The 19,677-nt window shown below is 45.9% G+C and overlaps 1 protein-coding gene across 4 annotated transcripts in view; it reads right to left on the bottom strand.

Annotated features, from left to right (window-relative positions):
- Window positions 1-19,677, bottom strand: part of LOC126199084 (uncharacterized) — a 321,629-nt gene that overhangs the window by 226,059 nt on the left and 75,893 nt on the right. For 2 of the 4 annotated variants that reach the window (XM_049935826.1, XM_049935829.1), the window contains exon 1: window positions 12,906-12,989. The exons of the other annotated variants lie outside the window; for them this stretch is intronic. In XM_049935826.1, coding sequence (XP_049791783.1) covers window positions 12,906-12,926 — 21 coding nt within the window. In that variant the 5' untranslated portion in view covers window positions 12,927-12,989. Of the gene's footprint in view, window positions 1-12,905; window positions 12,990-19,677 lie in introns of those variants that run through there. 4 annotated transcript variants of the gene reach the window in all.

Genomic DNA, 19,677 nt, shown 5'->3' with positions numbered 1-19,677 from the left:
TTGCATTAATCCGTGATCGTGCGATGTTAATCGCTTAAATATGTTAACTAGACCAATGTATTCCTGGAATTGCATTAGTCTCCATTAATTATTTTGTAGTCCTGCGGTTTTTTCCGTCAGTATATTAATGAAAGTAAGACGAATATGTAGACGAGAGAGAATTCAGTAGAACCTCATTTAACCGGATAATCGGAAATCTGCATTATTTGGAAAATCAGAAAAACATCAATGACATGGTCTGAATGCTGTAAGCGAAGATACGTTTTACATTAACTTTGGGGCAAAGAAATAAAAGATACAATATTTTCACATTAACTGCCTGTTAAAAACCTCAAGCACCCAGAGGAGGTGGTTGGACGGCAATGTAACTCCGTGTACGTACAGTCTATCAGCGAGTAAGTAAATGAATAGAGCAACGGTTCTCTGTGACAAGTAGAACAACCCCCGGAATGCATTAGTGTAGTTCGCATTTAGCGTTGTGTAGGGTATAAAAGGGGCGTGAACAGTGTCAGATGTTGATTGATCACCATGACGGACATGTAGGTGACGCTCACATTTCTGTGAGAGGGTTGACAGCAGCTCACAAGGTTTAAAAAGGGTCTCATTGTGGGTCTCCATTTGGCTGACTGGACGAATCACGTACACTACTGGCCACTAAAATTGCTACACCACGAAGATGACGTGATACAGACGCGAAATTTAACCGACAGGACGAAGATGCTGTGATATGCAAATGATTAGCTTTTCAGAGCATTCACACAAGGTTGGCGCCGGTGGCGACACCTTCAACGTGCTGACACGAGGGAAGTTTCCAACCGATTTCTCATACACAAACAGCAGTTGACCGGCGTTGCCTGGTGAAACGTTGTTGTGATACCTCGTGTAAGGAGGAGAAATGCGTACCATCATGTTTCCGACTTTGATAAAGGTCGGTTTGTAGCGTATCGCGATAGCGGTTTATCGTATCGCGACATTGCAGCTCGCGTTGGTCGAGATCCAATGACTGTTAGCACAATATGGAATCGGTGGGTTTAGGAGGGTAATACGGAACGCCGTGCTGGATCCCAACGGCCTCGTATCACTAGCAGTCGAGATGACAGGCATCTTATTCGCACGGCTGTAACGGATCGTGCAGCCACGTCTCGATCCCTGAGTCAACAGATGGGGACGTTTGCAATACAACAACCATCTGCACGAACAGTTCGACTACGACGTTTGCAGCAGCATGGACTATCAGCTCGGAGATCACGGCTACGGTTACCCTTGACGCTGCATCACAGACAGGAGCGCCTGCGATGGAGTACTCAACGACGAACCTGGGTGAAAGAACGGCAAAACGTCATTTTTTCGGATGAATCCAGGTTCTGTTTACAGCATCATGATGGTCGCATCCGTGTTTGGCGAAATCGCGGTGAACGTACATTGGAAGCGTGTATTCGTTATGGCCATACTGGCTTATCATGGACGTTACGACCCGTGGCTCTGCCCTTCATTCGATCCCTGCGAGACCCTACATTTCAGCAGGATAATGTACGACTGCATGTTGCAGGTCCTGTACGGGCCTTTCTGGATACTGAAAATGTTCGAATGCTGCCCTGCTCATCACATCCTCCAGATCTCTCACCAACTGAAAACGTCTGGTCAATGGTGGCCGAGCAACTGGCTCGTCACAATACGCCAGTCACTACTCTTGATGAACTGTGGTATCGTGTTGAAGCTGCATGGGCAGCTGTACCTGTACACGCCATCCAAGCTCTGTTTGACTCAATGCTCAGGCATATCAAGGCCGTTATTACGGCCAGAGGTAGCTGTTCTGGGTACTTATTTCTCAGGATCTATGCACCCAAATTGCGTGAAAATGTAATCACATGTCAGTTCTAGTATAATATATTTGTCCAATGAATACCCGTTTATCAACTGCATTTCTTCTTGGTGTAGCAATTTTAATGGCCAGTAGTGTAATATTCAGATTTGTGCGACATTCAAATGTGGTAGTGGGCTGATGTTGACTAATGCGGGGATATGAGGTAGACATGGTCATCGTCAAAATTCCGATCGAACACGACCGACCAGCACGAGGGAACATCGCCGTATTGTGCACCAAGCTCATCAAAACGCCTTCACATCTGCGGCTACCAGCCAAGAAGAAGTAACAGACTCCCTGCAATGTTTTGTGTCATTCCGCGGCGTTGGTCGCAGACAAGCTGCAGCCGGACTAGAGAATTACATGTAGACTGCCGTTGACACCACAACAGATATGGCTGCGTTTGTAGAGATAACATGACCACGAAGCGTGGGCTGCTGTTGAGTGGTATCGCTCTGTGTTCAGCAATGAATTGCAGTTCTGCACTGCCCCATATGAGCATCGTGTTTTCGTCCCGCGGCCGTCGCGCTCCCTTCAACCTCGAGGTACCTGTCCCAGGCAGTGCTGAACTACAAACCGCCGCCTTATTTGTGGTGTTTCCAGATAAGTTTTTTTCTGTAGCGTCTTTTGTAACGCTATCCCTAAATCCCTTTGTCCTCGTAATGACAGTTGTTTCGTCGGAGACAATCCAGTGTTGTTTTTCTAAAGCGTGTTCTGCCACTGCTGATTTTTCAGGATAGCGTAGGCGTAATCACATCTCGTGTTCCGTTATGCGTTGCTCCACAGTGCGCACTGTTCGGCCGGCGTAGTAGCAGCCACACTGACATAGTATCTTGTACACTTCAAACCTTCTGAGCTCTAGACTGTCCTTCACAGGCAGCCGGCCGACCGGTTCTAGGCGCTTCAGTCTGCAACCGCGCTGCTGCTACGGTCGCAATTTCGAATCCTGCCTCGGGCATGGATGTGTGTGGTGTCCTTAGGTTAGTTAGGTTTAAGTAGTTCAAAGTCTAGGGGACTGATGACCTCTGATGTTAAGCCCCATTTGAACCATTTTGTCCCTCACAGGCCTCATCAGCTGTCGTATTTTTCTGGGAATCCAAACCACTGCGTCTCTTCAGGAGCCGGACTGTATTTGACGAAACATCTGTCATCATAGGGACAAATGCGTTATGAGATAGTATTATAAAGAAGCTATACAAATGAAAATATCTGAAAACACCATCAACAAGGACGCTGGTATGCAGTTCAGCACTGCCTGCGACCCGGCCATCGCGAGGATGAAGCGGGCGCGACGGACGCGAGACTAAGACGTTACCATATGGCATTTCGCGAGGAAGAGAGCACCAGTGACGTCACAGCCAGCAGCGGAGCTATGCAACGGTGAGGCCACAGTGACACGAGAGTCATTTATCACTTTATAACGGCCGAGGAGAACCCATAACGGCCGAGGAGAACCCGGTCGGAAGCTCTTAGGATATTAACCACCTGACGCAGCTGGAAGCCCTAGAAGATTTTCTTTATCCATATGACCGCAATAATCTGTTTCCCATTTCAATTATTCTGTTTAAATACTTTGAAATTGTTTAATTCAAAGTGTCTACACTCCTGGAAATTGAAATAAGAACACTGTGAATTCATTGTCCCAGGAAGGGGAAACTTTATTGACACATTCCTGGGGTCAGATACATCACATGATCACACTGACAGAACCACAGGCACATAGACACAGGCAACAGAGCATGCACAATGGCGGCACTAGTACAGTGTATATCCACCTTTCGCAGCAATGCAGGCTGCTATTCTCCCATGGAGACGATCGTAGAGATGCTGGATGTAGTCCTGTGGAACGGCTTGCCATGCCATTTCCACCTGGCGCCTCAGTTGGACCAGCGTTCGTGCCGGACGTGCTGACCGCGTGAGACGACGCTTCATCCAGTCCCAAACATGCTCAATGGGGGACAGATCCGGAGATCTTGCTGGCCAGGGTAGTTGACTTACACCTTCTAGAGCACGTTGGGTGGCACGGGATACATGCGGACGTGCATTGTCCTGTTGGAACAGCAAGTTCCCTTGCCGGTCTAGGAATGGTAGAACGATGGGTTCGATGACGGTTTGGATGTACCGTGCACTATTCAGTGTCCCCTCGACGATCACCAGTGGTGTACGGCCAGTGTAGGAGATCGCTCCCCACACCATGATGCCGGGTGTTGGCCCTGCGTGCCTCGGTCGTATGCAGTCCTGATTGTGGCGCTCACCTGCACGGCGCCAAACACGCATACGACCATCATTGGCACCAAGGCAGAAGCGACTCTCATCGCTGAAGACGACACGTCTCCATTCGTCCCTCCATTCACGCCTGTCGCGACACCACTGGAGGCGGGCTGCACGATGTTGGGGCGTGAGCGGAAGACGGCCTAACGGTGTGCGGGACCGTAGCCCAGCTTCATGGAGACGGTTGCGAATGGTCCTCGCCGATACCCCAGGAGCAACAGTGTCCCTAATTTGCTGGGAAGTGGCGGTGCGGTGCCCTACGGCACTGCGTAGGATCCTACGGTCTTGGCGTGCATCCGTGCGTCGCTGCGGTCCGGTCCCAGGTCGACGGGCACGTGCACCTTCCGCCGACCACTGGCGACAACATCGATGTACTGTGGAGACCTCACGCCCCACGTGTTGAGCAATTCGGCGGTACGTCCACCCGGCCTCCCGCATGCCCACTATACGCCCTCGCTCAAAGTCCGTCAACTGCACATACGGTTCACGTCCACGCTGTCGCGGCATGCTACCAGTGTTAAAAGACTGCGATGGAGCTCCGTATGCCACGGCAAACTGGCTGACACTGACGGCGGCGGTGCACAAATGCTGCGCAGCTAGCGCCATTCGACGGCCAACACCGCGGTTCCTGGTGTGTCCGCTGTGCCGTGCGTGTGATCATTGCTTGTACAGCCCTCTCGCAGTGTCCGGAGCAAGTATGGTGGGTCTGACACACCGGTGTCAATGTGTTCTTTTTTCCATTTCCAGGAGTGTAATATCAAACAGAATACTTCAATTTGTTTCAAAGTTCGTTCGCCGGTTCAAGAAGGTCCTACGGTACCGTAGCGAAGTAGCAGAAAGAAATCCACATGAGCGACCTTTGCTGGCCGCTGCTGTGTGAACCAAGCGCACTGTTGCCACATAAACCATGTTAGCGATAGCCGCGTGTTCGGAGTAGTATTTCTTTTTTTTAATATGCTATTTGGACAAAATGACACAGTAACAACAGCATGCATTCACAGTTGCGGGTCGGGAGAAATAATTCTTCTTCGTGGCAGAAGATGAGAACGCGACGGGTTGGAGAGCTTACTTACTTCTCTCAATCATTTCTTCAACTGTCATCACTCATTATGCTCTCACGTGTTACATCGGTAAGTTACTTTACTCGTTCACTGCGAGATTATAATAAACACGTGTTGTGTTTAGCGGGTTCCCGCGAGTCACAAAAAGCTGCATCCCGCCTTCTACGTGTGCTGCCTCCATTTATACAAGGAAGCACATTTACAGTTTTCGGCGAACATAAGGTATATGTGTAAGTGCGTTAAAGATACAATGGATGGAAAATCGATGCGGAATCCGCATTACATCCTTTCTCCGCAGAAGAAATCTGAATGCGTGGATTAATACGAGGGTGAGTCAAATGAAAACCTTAAATATTTTTTTAAATATTATTTATTGTGCAGAAGTGGTACAAAGCTGTATCACTTTTCAACATAATCTCCCACACGCTCAATGCAAATCTCCAGCTCTTACAAAGTGCATAAATTTCTTTAGAAAAAAATTCTTTTGGTAGTCCGCGCAACCACTCATGCACCGCGTCACGTACCTCTTCATCAGAACGGAACTTCTTTCCTCCCATTGCATCTTTGTGAGGTGGGGCAAGGTCTGGTGAGTATGGTGGATGAGGAAGACACTCAAAATGCAGGTCTGTGATTGTTGCAACTGTTATACGGGTAGTGTGGGGCCTTGCATTGTCATGTTGCAAAAGGACACCTGCTGACAGCAATCCACGTCGCTTTGATTTGATTGCAGGCCGCACATGATTTTTTAGGAGATCTGTGTATGATGCACTGGTGACAGTGGTCCCTCTAGGCATGGAATGCTCCAAAATGACGCCTTTTTCGTCCCAAAAGAGAGTCAGCATAACCTTCCCTGCTGATGGTTCCGTTCTAAACTTCTTTGGTTTTGATGATGAGGAATGGCGCCATTCCTTGCTCGCTCTCTTCGTTTCCGGTTGGTGGAAGTGAACCCAGGTTTCGTCCCCACTAACGATTCTTGCAAGGAAGCAATCACCTTCTCGTTCAAAGCGCCGAAGAAGTACTTCATGAGCATCAACACGTCGTTCTCTCATTTCAGGAGTCAGCTGCCGTGGCACCCATCCTGCAGACACTTTGTGAAACTGGAGCACATCATGCACAATGTGGTGTGCTGACCCATGACTAATCTGTAAACATGCTGCAATGTCATTCAGTGTCACTCGGCGGTTTTCCTTCACTATGGCTTCAACTGCTGCAATGTTCTGTGGAGTCACAACTCGTTGTGCCTGACCCAGACAAGGACCGTCTTCCACTGAAATCACACCATTTGCGAACTTCCTACTCCATTCGTAGACTTGCTGCTGTGACAAACATGCATCACCGTACTGAACCTTCATTCGTCGATGAATTTCAATAGGTTTCACACCTTCACTACGCAAAAACCGAGTAACAGAACGCTGTTCCTCCCTGGTGCCAGTCGCAAGTGGGGCGGCCATCTTTATACTGATACTGCGACGGTATGTGTGCATTTCGATTTGTTATTGCAAATTTAAGTTTTTCATTTGACTCACCCTCGTAGAATATATGCAACGAAGAGCGGTGCGTTTCTTCACGGGACCATTTAGTTGGCGCGAGAGCATTACAGACATGCCCCACAAAACCCAGTCGCAGACACTGCAAGGGAGAAGATACGCATCAGGTGGAGGTTCACTGGTGGAATTCCAACAGTGTACGTTGCGTGAAGAGACGGGTAACAATTACTTTCTCCCATACGTTTCCGCTAAATGACCATAACGAGACAACCAGGGAATTTAAGCGTCGTAAGTAAGTTTACCGAGGATCATTTTTCTTCGCCAATTGAATACGAAAGGAAGGAAAAGAGTGTGGTGCCAGGAGTATTCTCCTCCACACACTACATGGTGACCTGCTGAACACCTGAGGTGACAAAAACCATGGGAAAGCGATATGCACATATACAGAGTAGCGGTAGTATCACATACACAATGCGTAAAAGGGCAGCGCATTGACGGAGTTGTCATTTGTACTCAGGTGATTCATGTGAAAAGGTATCCGAAATTATCATGGCCACACTACGGGAATTAACAGATACTGAACGCGAACTAGACGCATAGGACATTCCATTTCGGAAAACTTAGGTAATTCAATATTCGGAGATTCACAGTGTCAAGAGTGTGCCGAGAATGTCACAACGCCGAAGTTACGCCAACTCAAATAGAAGACACCGGAGCACCCGCGCTATGGTCCTGAACTCTCCCCATGCGATTACCACGCCTTCACTCCCTTAAAAAAGGCCTAGAAGGGTCGACGGTTCCTGTGGATGAGGATGTGCAACAGGCAGTTACGGACTTCTTCACGCAGCAGGACGAGATGTTTTACCAAGCGGGTACCTTCAACTTGGTGCATCGGTGAGATGACCGCTCCGATAGTTACGGCGATTTTGCCAAGTCTGGACCCTAAGGCGTTCGAACGCTAACTTTTCGATCGCCCCTTATAATTCTGGGACCTTTCCTTGGATGCTGCTGCAGTTTACTAATATCATTTTATTCTTTTCTGTATCCAATCTGCGAAGACGAACGTTCTCTGAGAACACTGTGGCTGAGGTATCTTCAATTTCTGCAGGAAATTCGTCTCTGATCCAAAGGGAAGGGATTAGGAGGGCGGGGGGGGGGGGGGGGGGGGCGCTCACTCTGCTGCCCTAGTATGTAGGCATATAGCTGCTTCCTGCATGTAGTATACGCCTCACCTGTTGAGGGAAACTTGATGGGGGAACTACTGTACAGAAAAGAGGAAGTGTGTCACAAGAAAGTCTGTCATCTTGAATTGAATACTTGGCTGGCTGGCTCTGAGCACTATGGGACTCAACTGCTGTGGTTATCAGTCCCCTAGAACTTAGAACTACTTAAACCTAACTTAACCTAAGGACATCACACACATCCATGCCCGAGGCAGGATTCGAACCTGCGACCGTAGCAGTCCCACGGTTCCGGACTGCGCGCCTAGAAGAATACTTGGCATTTATCACTATTTTTTTGAGTTCTGCAGGAAGCCTACTGAAAATAAAACCTATTGAATAGTACACAACTTTCTGCACAATGCTGAAGAAAGTGTTATTAGGGTATATATTGTTTTCCTGTCTAATTTTCACGAAGAAAGTTTGTTGCGGATGAGACATTAATCTGAACAACAAATCCCTTGATGGGAAGTACTCGTATGTACAGGGACGGCAGAGTTAGAATTCTGATAAAACTTAACAACGGACTACACGACGTTCGTGAATTGTCTCCGCAGATAAGTCTGACCGCTCTTTTCTGGACTAAGAATATTCTTGGTGGGCGTAGTGGCCCCAAAATGTAATACAATAAGAGATAATAGACTGAAAGTGAGAAAAGTAAACAAGTCCCCGTGTTTCAATGTCGAAGACAGTAAAATTAAATCTTATAATGAATACAGCAACATTCAGTTTCTACACAATATCTTGAACGTCGTACTTCCAAGAAAACCTTCCATTTACCCTCAGCCCTAAGAACTTAAAATGGTCAAATTCACATAACGTTTGACCACTTTAGAACAACAAAATTTTGCTTTTAGAACAGTTCCGTGTCAGAACCATATCCAGTGCGTTTTGTTACCGTTAAGCGTTACTTTGTTCACCGAAAGCGACGTGATGATTCTCGTAACCTACTGGCTACATTACTTATATTACGTTCCACGTCTTTCACAATAACATTTGCATTATCTGCAAAGAGATCCATTTTTGTGTCAGTCGCCGTGTTTAGTGCCAGATTATTGATATATATCAAGAAAAGGTATGGACCCAAAATAGAATCTGGAGGGACCTCGTACTTTACACGACTCAGATTCAAATCCCTTCCCTAACTTGAGACAGGTTACAAGAGGTGATAATTAAATATTTTACATAATCCTTCTGGATCATTAACAGTTTCATTCCCACACAAAAGATATTTAATATGTTGAGTAGTCACATTCTGACCTAGTATTCCTTTCCACAACTGTCCATATAGCTTTAACTTTTTTCTGACATCTCTCTGTCCGATTGGTGCAGTACATTGGCTTAGCATGTCTGGTGAAATTTCTCAGTACTTTACAGTATTGTCTGACAAATTTCTGCAGTGCGCTTCATATTGCGATTTCATATCAGTATTCTGTCGTCATCCAGATGAATTAATTAGAAAAAAGTCCTCATTAAATGACATGTAGTCTCTTTTTATAACCACGAACTAGTTAGTACCACACACATGTACATATTTCAAGTGGTACTTGCTCTAGGAGAGCCCATAGCACATCGGTAAGAAACTGGTTTTTTTTTACTACAATGATGTAAGAAGTGGTCACGTAGTCATCAATAGTCCCTCACAGATGTTCCCCCCACTCCACTGCGTCTGTTGCTCAACCTGCCTCTATCGGTGCAAATTCCTGTTGGCCGAACAGTGGATATTTCCTACATCCAGCTTCCCATGATTTATAAAGACAGCCTCACCGTAACGAGAATTCTTTGAAGAAATAACCTAGTGTCTTGATGTCACATCAGAACCGAGTGGCAGTATTCCCTGCGACTTCTGCAGTTCCACTGGTCAATCTGCTGGTGGAGTGACATACGGTACGAACGGAAGATGTGAACAACCCCGGGCTGGCTTATTCCATTGGCACTCGCAGTTTCCCTGGAGCTACCATATGGATAATGAACAACAGCTGCCAGAACTTGTGTTTCATTCAGTTCGCTCATTGCAGGTTTGCTCCGTACCCGCTGTATAGTATTCCAGTGCCGTTCCTAAACAATTTTTTGTCCATTCGCTGAACTGTCATTCCTGATGCGTACCGTCTGACGGGACACCTCTGTGTGCGTACAACTCAAGTGCTTCTCTTTGCGTTCCTTTTGTATTCTCGTTGAAGAAGTAGCACGTCTAGTTTCTGTTGGCTTGTGAATGACATTTACTCTTTTCAGAGTAACCAGCAGTCAGCACACATGAACGACGCAGACAGAATGAAAGCCACATTTCCTTTGTGCTCCTTTTATACCGGTACCGCGCCGGTGCAACACTGTTTCTTCCTTGTCCGGCGAGACTTATTTTCTTATCTGTGTATGAAACAACATACTTCCGCATAAGACAGCAATCGGTTCCAAGTTCAAAACAGATAAAACCTAAGTTCTAAATACTGTAATTGTTCCAAAACGAGCAATCGAATTTTTTATAGTGAAACACCATTGAATTCGTCTCTTGTAGAACTACGGCAATGAAAATTATCAGAGCACTCACTCCGTTTTTCACGAGCAGGAATCTAAACCCGTCAACGAAATGAAAACTTCATAGGGCAACGGTACAACCCTCCCTGCTGTACGGCTCGACATCTTGGGGAACAACATGTGACTCTAATACACGTAGTTTGCAACCATTACAGAACAGATGTTTGAAGTGGTGTCTAGGCGCCCCACGGTCGGCCGGGACTAGAGAAATACACGAACTGACTGGAGTAAAATACGTCGCTGAGAAAATAAAAGACCAGGCAACTAGTCTTTTTCACAAATTAGACGAGTAGCGGGGAAATGTCCACCAACTTGCGAGCGTAGGCCAGGCCCTAGCACAACAATGGCACAAATTCAAGGTGCCTCGAGCCATTATTGCACCCCCAAATTACCATCAAAAACGATATAATCTTCTGTTATTCGGTGTAGTTACTGTCCATCACTCGTACGACTACCTAACCAACACCCTCAAAAGGACTTAAGAACCCGTAGAGAGCCCAAGCCCCTTTGCAAGCGAATACACAATAAAGTGAAACCATTTCTCACACCTTGCCACTCAAGAAGAAAAAATCCCCAAAAGCTATCACTCTTTTGACACAACACTCAAAAAAGAGAACCACGGCACTAGGAGCAGTGTCAGTTAACAAAGCGAAACCGATATCGGTATCGCTGTAATTAATATGGCTGTCAAAAGAGACTATATGTGTGTCATTTACTCAAGACTTCCTCACGTATCATGCAGGAGGAAACAGAATGATGTATCTGACACGTTTCGGCAACATTTGAGGGGAACAGTTTAGCTGAATCAGCCCATGTATATACAAGTTGTCCCAGGAGGAATGGTCAGTGTCCAGGACTATGACAGAGCAATTTTTCGAAGCAAAAAATTTTACTACACACGGGCTCTAAAATGCATACGGTAAGAGCTATGAGCTCTTCTTCCATATTGTGAAACGCATATCTTCTATTCCTAGCTTTACGCTTTTCGTATTTTGAAAAGTGGAAGTATGGAACAAAAAATAAAAAAGAAGTCTAGTAAACATGAGCTCTAAAGGTCATGCCTTAAGAGGCATCAGCACTTGTTCATCTTCGCTACTGTGAAACACACCTCTCCTACTGAACAAGTGCTCACAGCTCCTAAGGTATGCATTTTAGAATATGTTTACTACACACGTTTTTTCTTGTTTCGGTCCATACCGCCTCCTCGCAAAGTTTGGAAGGCAAAGAGCTTGCAATAGGAGAGACGTTCTTCACAGTATCGAGGATGAAGAACTGCTCTTGGCTCTTAGGACATGCATTTAAATCCCATGTTTACTAGACTTCTTTGCTTTGAATGATTGTTCCTGTCGTAACCCTGAATATTGACCTTTCCTCTGGAACACCCTGTATGCGTATCCACTAAAAATAATTCTAAGAGCACGTTATTGCATATTGGGTGTCAGTATTAACAGAATAGCCGTACAGTTTTATTCTGATGCGTTGTGATAAAATATAACGCAAGTAAATATGTTACAGTGTTTCATGGTTTAATTAAAAAAAGTCAGTAATTCAGCAATACGTAACCAAACAAATACATTAATATTAATACTTAGTCTTTCTCGGTGACAGATATTTTAGGGGTAAAGATTCTGTTGTGGAATACGGAAATGGAAACAAATGACTACGTGGAAAGAAGTCCGCTACCGTCTGCTCCTAATACAACAGTAGCTATGCAGGAGTATCATCACCATTCACTCTGTTGTCGGTCCTAACGTCATTTTATTAAGAATTTGTTTCACTTGGCGAGAGAGGGGCCTCCAAGAACTATCTTACATCCAACAAGACAACTTCTATCAACTGAGATTGTAATACTAGTAGTAAGTGACCAGTACAAAATGATAATAATAATAATAACAATACATATATCAATGAAATTATGGAATTTAAGAAATGTCAGTCTTTGAGCGCTGTCTTTATTATGTTTATGTTTAATGTAATAACATCCAACAGAAATGTATGGCAGCAGTGTGGAAGGAATCAAATATAGATAAGTTGACTGGACTGGAGAAGAATGAGAAATAATAGGACAAGCTTAGCAGATGAGATGGAAGACGAAAAACAGAAATATACGGACATAATGACAAAATGGACAGTGGTGAACATGTGACAGAGATACTGGTGTACTGCTGCACAGAAGGCAAACAGCTGGGATACGCCGAGAAGGAAGTAAGGCGATGATAACAGATAAAAATTGATCTCTTCAGTGCAGAGTAGCACTGGATATGTCACAGGTTACTGTATACTTTGATACTGAGTTGTGTAGCTGAAATGGAGAAGGAGATGGAAAAAGATTTAGTATTGTACACAGGTACAGCCAAGACGCTGGACGTATCAGATCTTCGATCGCAGTTGTGGAATAATGACAGGTATTTGATATGTGAGAACAGTTACTGGGGACAGCAGTGAATAAAAAACCGACGAAGTAACTTACGTTCTGCTGTGGAACTTTCATGATGTCCCCAACGCGATGGCTCACCGCAGAGTTCTATGTGCGCTGCGCGGTTCACGAACGGCGACTGACCGTCTCTAGTGGCGGAGCAACCCCTCCCCCTTTCCCTCCCCCCACCCCCGCCACCACTCTACCACGCAACGCAGATCTGGCGCGCCGTAGCGACGTAGCATTACGTCACCTGCAAGTAGCGTACGCGCGAGTGCAGTAGTGCACCGACGCGACTGTAAATGCCAGGTGGCTGCGCTTTGGGCTTCCGGATCTATTGGTACTACAGCTGTGCGTTAGACTGATATGCTAGAAACTAAAACCGGACGCTGACGGCGGATATTGCAGAGATCGATAGTTTCGGAGGGACGTGAAATAGTGCTCTTTTCTGATGATGCATGCGTGACAGTCGAGACCAACAGAGCAGTAAAATATTCAAAAGTATTACTGGTTGTTTCTCAGTAAACAGTCCATCTCTTCATTTAGTAAAACCGCATTTAATTCGATTCTGTGCAATGCAGGATATGCCGAATGGTATAACTGAAGTGTAGTTACTCTCTCAGATGTCCACTGTGGACTGTGATTATCGTACGGCAGCGAAACTTGATAAACGTTGTAATGCATTAACGTGCAATCGAGTAACACTGAAAAAAAATTGCAATTCTGGCCACCAGGTGCAAATCTGGCGCTGTGAATATAAGAAAGAATTGTCAAAATGTTTCCCTATGTAATGGATTAGGAACAGGACGTAGGCAGAAAGGGTCAACAAGTGAGAAAATCATAATGTTTATGTCATTATTATTTACGACTTAGACAGTTTGTTTAATATGAGCGCCGAGGACATCGTCGAGAAGCTGTACAGCGCCAGATATTTGCACCTGGTGGCCAAAACTGGAACTAATTTTTTTTCCAGCGTAAATCGGTTCTGCATTAATGCATTAGAATACCTACCAAGTTTCGATGCAATACGATAATTACAACCCACAATGGACTTCTGTGAGTAGGTGCACTTTTACTGTACCCACCCAGTATGATCATCAATAACAATACAGCACGGGAGGGAAGGAAATATGTAAAACTGACCAAACAAAATTGCCAGGTGCGCATATTTATCAGAACGTCAATTAGAATTCTCATATTATAGATCTTTTCAAATACTTGGTTTCAGCAATATTTGCCCTATGTACACTACTGGCCATTAAAATTGCTACACCAAGCAGAAATGCGACTGATAAACGGGTATTCGTTGGACAAATATATTATACTAGAACTGACATGTGATTACATTTTCACGCAATTTGGGTGCATAGATCCTGAGAAATCAGTACCCATAACAACCACCTCTGGCCGTAATAATGGCCTTACTGCGCCTGGGCATGGAGTCAAACAGAGCTTGGATGGCGTGTACAGGTACAGCTGCCCATGCAGCTTCAACACGATACCACAGTTCATCAAGGGTAGTGAATGGCGTATAGTGACGAGCCAGTTGTTCGACCACTATTGACCAGACGTTTTCAGTTGGTGAGAGATCTGGAGAATGTGCTAGCCAGGGCAACAGTCGAACATTTTCTGTATCCAGAGAGGCCCGTACAGGACCTGCAACATGTGGTCGTGCATTATCTTGCTGAAATGTAGGGTTTCGCAGGGATCGAATGAAGGGTAGAGCTACGGGTTGTAACACATCTGAAATGTAACGTCCACTATTCAAAGTGCCGTCAGTGCGAACAAGAGGTGACCGAGACGTGTAACCAATGGCACCCCATACCATCACGCCGGGTGATACGCCAATATGGCGATGACGAATACACGCTTCCAATGTGCGTTCACCGCGACGACGCCAAACACGATGCTGTAAACAGAACCTGGATTCATCCGAAAAAATGACGTTTTGCCATCGCGCACCCAGGTTCGTCGTTGAGTACACCATCGCAGTCGCTCCTGTCTGTGATGCAGCGACAAGGGTAACCGCAGCCATGGTCTCCGAGCTGATAGTCGATGCTGCTGCAAACGTCGTCGAACTATTTGTGCAGATGGTTGTTGTTTTGCAAACGCCCCCATCTATTGACTCAGGGATCGAGACGTGGCTGCACGATCCGTTACAGCCATGCGGATAAGATGCCTGTCATCTCGACTAATAGTGATGCGAGGCCGTTGGGATCTAGCACGGCGTTCCGTATTACCCTCCTGAACCCTCCGATTCCATATTCTGCTAACAGTCATTGGATCTCGACAAACGCGAGCTGCAATGTCGCGATACGATAAACCGCTATCGCGATACGCTACAAACCGACCTTTATCAAAGTCGGAAACGTGATGGTACGCATTTCTCCTCCTTACACGAGGTATCACAACAACGTTTCACTGGGCAACGCCGGTCAACTGCTGTTTGTGTATGAGAAATTGGTTGGAAACTTCCCTCGTGTCAGCACGTTGTAGGTGTCGCCACTGGCGCCAACCTTATGTGATTGCTCTGAAAAGCTAATCATTTGCATGTCACAGCACCTTCTTCCTGTCGGTTAAATTTCGCGTCTGTAGCACCTCATCTTCGTGGTGTAGCAATTTTAATGGCCAGTAGTGTATAATTAGTGGATTTGGTGATGGAACCATTAGAACTGCAAACATAGACACAAAGCATTCATTGCACAGAAACGTGCTTAAGGATGATATGTGACATCCATCCTCGAACTTCATGCTCCGCGTTCTGGCCCAGACGGACCAATCGGGGCCAACCGATCGCCATGTCATCCTCTGCCAATGACGCCATTTGGATGCGGCACAGAGGGTCATGAAGTCAGTACACCGTTCTCCAGGCCGTTGTCGGCTCTCTTCACCCTGGAGCCGCTATTTCTCACTCAAGCAGCTACTCCATTGGCAAGACGAGGCTGAGTGCAACCTGGTCCAGTCCTCCCAACAATGAAATATCCCTGATATAACCGGGAAGCGAACCTGAGTCCTCCGTATGAGAGACAGACAAGTTGACCACTGAGTTAAGGAGGTAGACCGAACTTCTTGCAGGCAACAGTCTAAAATTAGGCATATTAACAACGGGCACACAATGTTTTGCTCTCTTCTGAAATTCGCTGTAAGCAATCAGATATTATTTGAAAATAATTCATAAATATAATGCAAGAAACAAATTAAACTCATTCTTTCACAGAAAAGAGTAAAACTAATCCTGCTCAACCGCTCTACTTTTTTCTCATTTTTTCACATATTGTTAACATCGTCTGCGAAATCTGATATTGGAAACCGTTTCTATATGCACATTTATGAACGGTAATTCTTCCATTACCTGTTCCGCTATCTAAAAATGTTCCATCTTTCCTTTATCTGTAGACTTAACACTACTTTCCCCGTAGTCAAGTCTATAAGCCTTCATTCAAATCTTTTTTAAGACTTCTATCCTTAAAATATCTGGGTAATACGAAGAGTGAAAACGTATGTCATCAGTCTGCTTGTAGCTTTGGCTTTGTGTCTTGATTTCGCTAGCATAAAAGCACTGACCTTGCTGTATGAAACGTGACAGGATAATTCAAATCACCAGACAATCATCATCATTCGAAAGTGAGGGTGTCCCATAGAACAAGGGAGGAAGACTAGAGTTCAACGTCCGGTCGACAGCACCGTCACCAGGGAATAAACACAGATTCCGATTACGAAAGGCTGGGTAAGAGAATTGGCTGTGCCATTGTGAAAGGAACCATCCGACATTTGCCTGAACTGGTTTAGGGAAACCATGGAAAACCTATACCTGTATGACCGGATGCGGTTTTGAACCGTTGTCCTCCCGCAGGCGAGTCCTCGGTGCTAACCATTGCGCCTCCTCACTCGGTTCCACAGAACAGTGTTACAGCAAAGCACTTATTACGTTGGATGGCGACAACTCCGAATGTACATAATGTTAATATTGCAGATTTCCAGATTACAAATTATGCTTACCGGTTTATTATACGACCCACAATACACAACGTCCTCTTCAGTCTGTCTACATTATCTGCTAGGCGTAAAAACTACTACACTCATGCTCATAAATTAACGATAATTGCAGAATGTGGTGTCACACAATGTGGCAGTACACAAAACTAGCGCTAATAACATAGGCACACAGGGAACACACACGTCACAGATCTGTAAGACCACGGTATCGGTGATAAGTTGAGAAAATCGTTCCGAAACACATGTGTTACAAAACGCCACTGCTTCCTGCGCATTTACACCGACATCAATATGGGATATGATCACCATACACACGTACACAGGCCGCACAACAGGTTAGCATACTCTGGATCAGGTGGTCGAGCAGCTGCTGGGGTAATCTTGCACCAGAGCCTGTTGGAGCTCCTGATGTGTCCTAGGGGTTTGAAGACGTGCAGCGATACGTCGACCAAGAGCATACCAGACGTGCTCGATGGGGTTTAAGTCTGGAGAACAGACAGGCCACTCCGTTCGCCCGATATCTTCTGTTTCAAGGTACTCCTCCACGATGGCAGCTCGGTGGGGCCGCGCGTTATCATCCATCAGGAGGAAGGTGGGACCCACTGCACCCCTGAAAAGGCGGTGCAAAATGACGTCCCGATACACCTGACCTGTTACAGTTCCTCTGTCAGAGACATGCAGGGGTGTACGTGCACCAATCATACATAATACCACCCCACACCATCAAACCACGATCTCCATACAGGCCCCTTTCAAGGACATTTGAGGGTTGGTATCTGGTTCCTGGTTCACGCCAGGTGAAAACCCGGCGAGAATCACTGTTCAGACTGTACGTGGACTCGTCCGTGAACATAACCTTGGACCGCTGTTCCAGTGACCATGTACTGTGTTCTTGACATCAGGCTTTACGGGCTCTCTTGTAAATAGGAGTCAGTGGAATGCACCTTGCAGGTCTCCGGGCGAATAAACCGTGTCTGTTCAGTCGTCTGTAGACTGTGTGTCTGGAGACAACTGTTCCAGTGGCTGCGGTAAGGTCTCGAGCAAGGCTACCTGCAGTACTCTGTGGCCATCTGCGGGCACTGATGGTAAGATATCGGTCTTCTTCTGGTGCTGTACACTGTGGACGTCGCGTACTGTAGCGCCTGGACACGTTTACTATCTGCTGGAATCGTTGCCATAATCTTGAGATTACACTTTGTGGCACACAGAGGGCCCGTGCTACGTCCTACTGTGTTTGACCAGCCTCCAGTCGCCCTAGTATTCTACTCCTCATAACGTCATCAATATGTGTTCTTTGAGTCATTTTCAGCACACAGTCACCATTAGCACGCCTGATAACGTCTGCACACTTACTCGCCGCATCGTACTCTGAGATGCACCAACACACCTCTGCGTATGTGGACTGCTGCCAATGCCACCATGAGACGACCGCAGGTCAAATGCATCGCATGGTCATACCGCGAGGTGATTTAAACCCGCAAACCGCCCACCAGAGCGTTGTTTCACCATGTATCAGTATTATCCTTAATTTATGATTATGAGTGTTCGTCGAACTGTTTGTCCAGTATAATTAACAGCACGATGAAATAATAAGTAAAAACTGTTGGGCCAAATACTACCAAAATATCGTTCATTTGCCAAGATATAAACTGAATTCGTTTTTGAGAAGCATTTTCTCTTGTTTTTAGAACAGCTATTCGCATTCGCGAGGAGCAGTGTTCAAAACTCTGTTCGAGTGCAATGGTTTAGTTTTTTCGTAGCACGCCTAAATAAGTAAGGTGAATGCGTGATGGTTTCTTCGAAAAGGATACGGCCGCATTCCTTCATTAACCTAACTGATAACATGCTAAATTTCTGATGACATCGACGACGAGTGGTTAAATCCTAATCTCCTTATTTTCCTAGTGCTTATTTCCAAAACAGTACTGCGCAATACTCAGCGGAAGAAATAATGGATGAGGTGCATAAGGGTTTTTTAATTAAATTCTCTTCTTTCTTTTAGTGGTAATTTTACACTGTCCAGTCAGATTATAGTGCCTCTGTCAAAAGCCTGAATAACCACCTTTTGCAGGTGGACCGCTGCGAGACGTGCGGAAAGAGATTCAGTGAGATTCTGGTAAGTAAGGGCAGGGATTTGAAGTCATGCCAACTCCACTTCCGTGGCAAGCTACGTTGGATTTCTTGGTTGAGGACCGAAGGCGCATACAGCCCGATCGAGGTGGTCCCACAGATTCTCGATTAAGTTTAAATCCGTCGATTTTAGCGGCCAGAGGGTACGGTAAACTCATTCTAGTGAACTTAGAACCACGCACGTACACTGCGAGCTGTGTGGCACGTTGCATTGTTCTGCTGGTAGGTACCATCGTGCCGAAGGAAAACAAGCTGCATGTAGGACTGGATATGGTCCGCAAGGTTAGATACATACTTGTTTGATCCACTGTGCCTTTCGGAATGACGCAACCACCCATAGAGTGCCACGAAAACATTCCTCCTCTGGCTTGGACCCTTCCGACGAATCTTGCAGGGTGTTTCCCTTCGGTCGGATGCAGCATAATGTGATTCAAGGCCACCTGTCACCTCTCACCGGATGTCCAGTTGCGGTACTGGCGTGCAAATTCCACCATGCGTCGCCGATGAACAGCATGGGTGCATGAACAAGGTAACTGCTGTGGTGGCCCATACTTAGAAACATCCGCTGAGCGATCGTTCAGGAGACATTGTTGGTAGACCCTTGGTTCAAAAAATGGCTCTGAGCACTATGGGACTCAACGTCTGAGGTCATCAGTCCCCTAAAAAGTAGAACTACTTAAACCTAACTAACCTAAGGACA

This window comes from Schistocerca nitens, chromosome 8 (genome assembly GCF_023898315.1).
Source record: "Schistocerca nitens isolate TAMUIC-IGC-003100 chromosome 8, iqSchNite1.1, whole genome shotgun sequence".
Classification (NCBI taxonomy): domain Eukaryota; kingdom Metazoa; phylum Arthropoda; class Insecta; order Orthoptera; family Acrididae; genus Schistocerca; species Schistocerca nitens.
The sequence above is the reverse complement of the archived record's forward strand: the minus strand, read 5'-3'. Positions and strand labels throughout refer to the sequence as shown.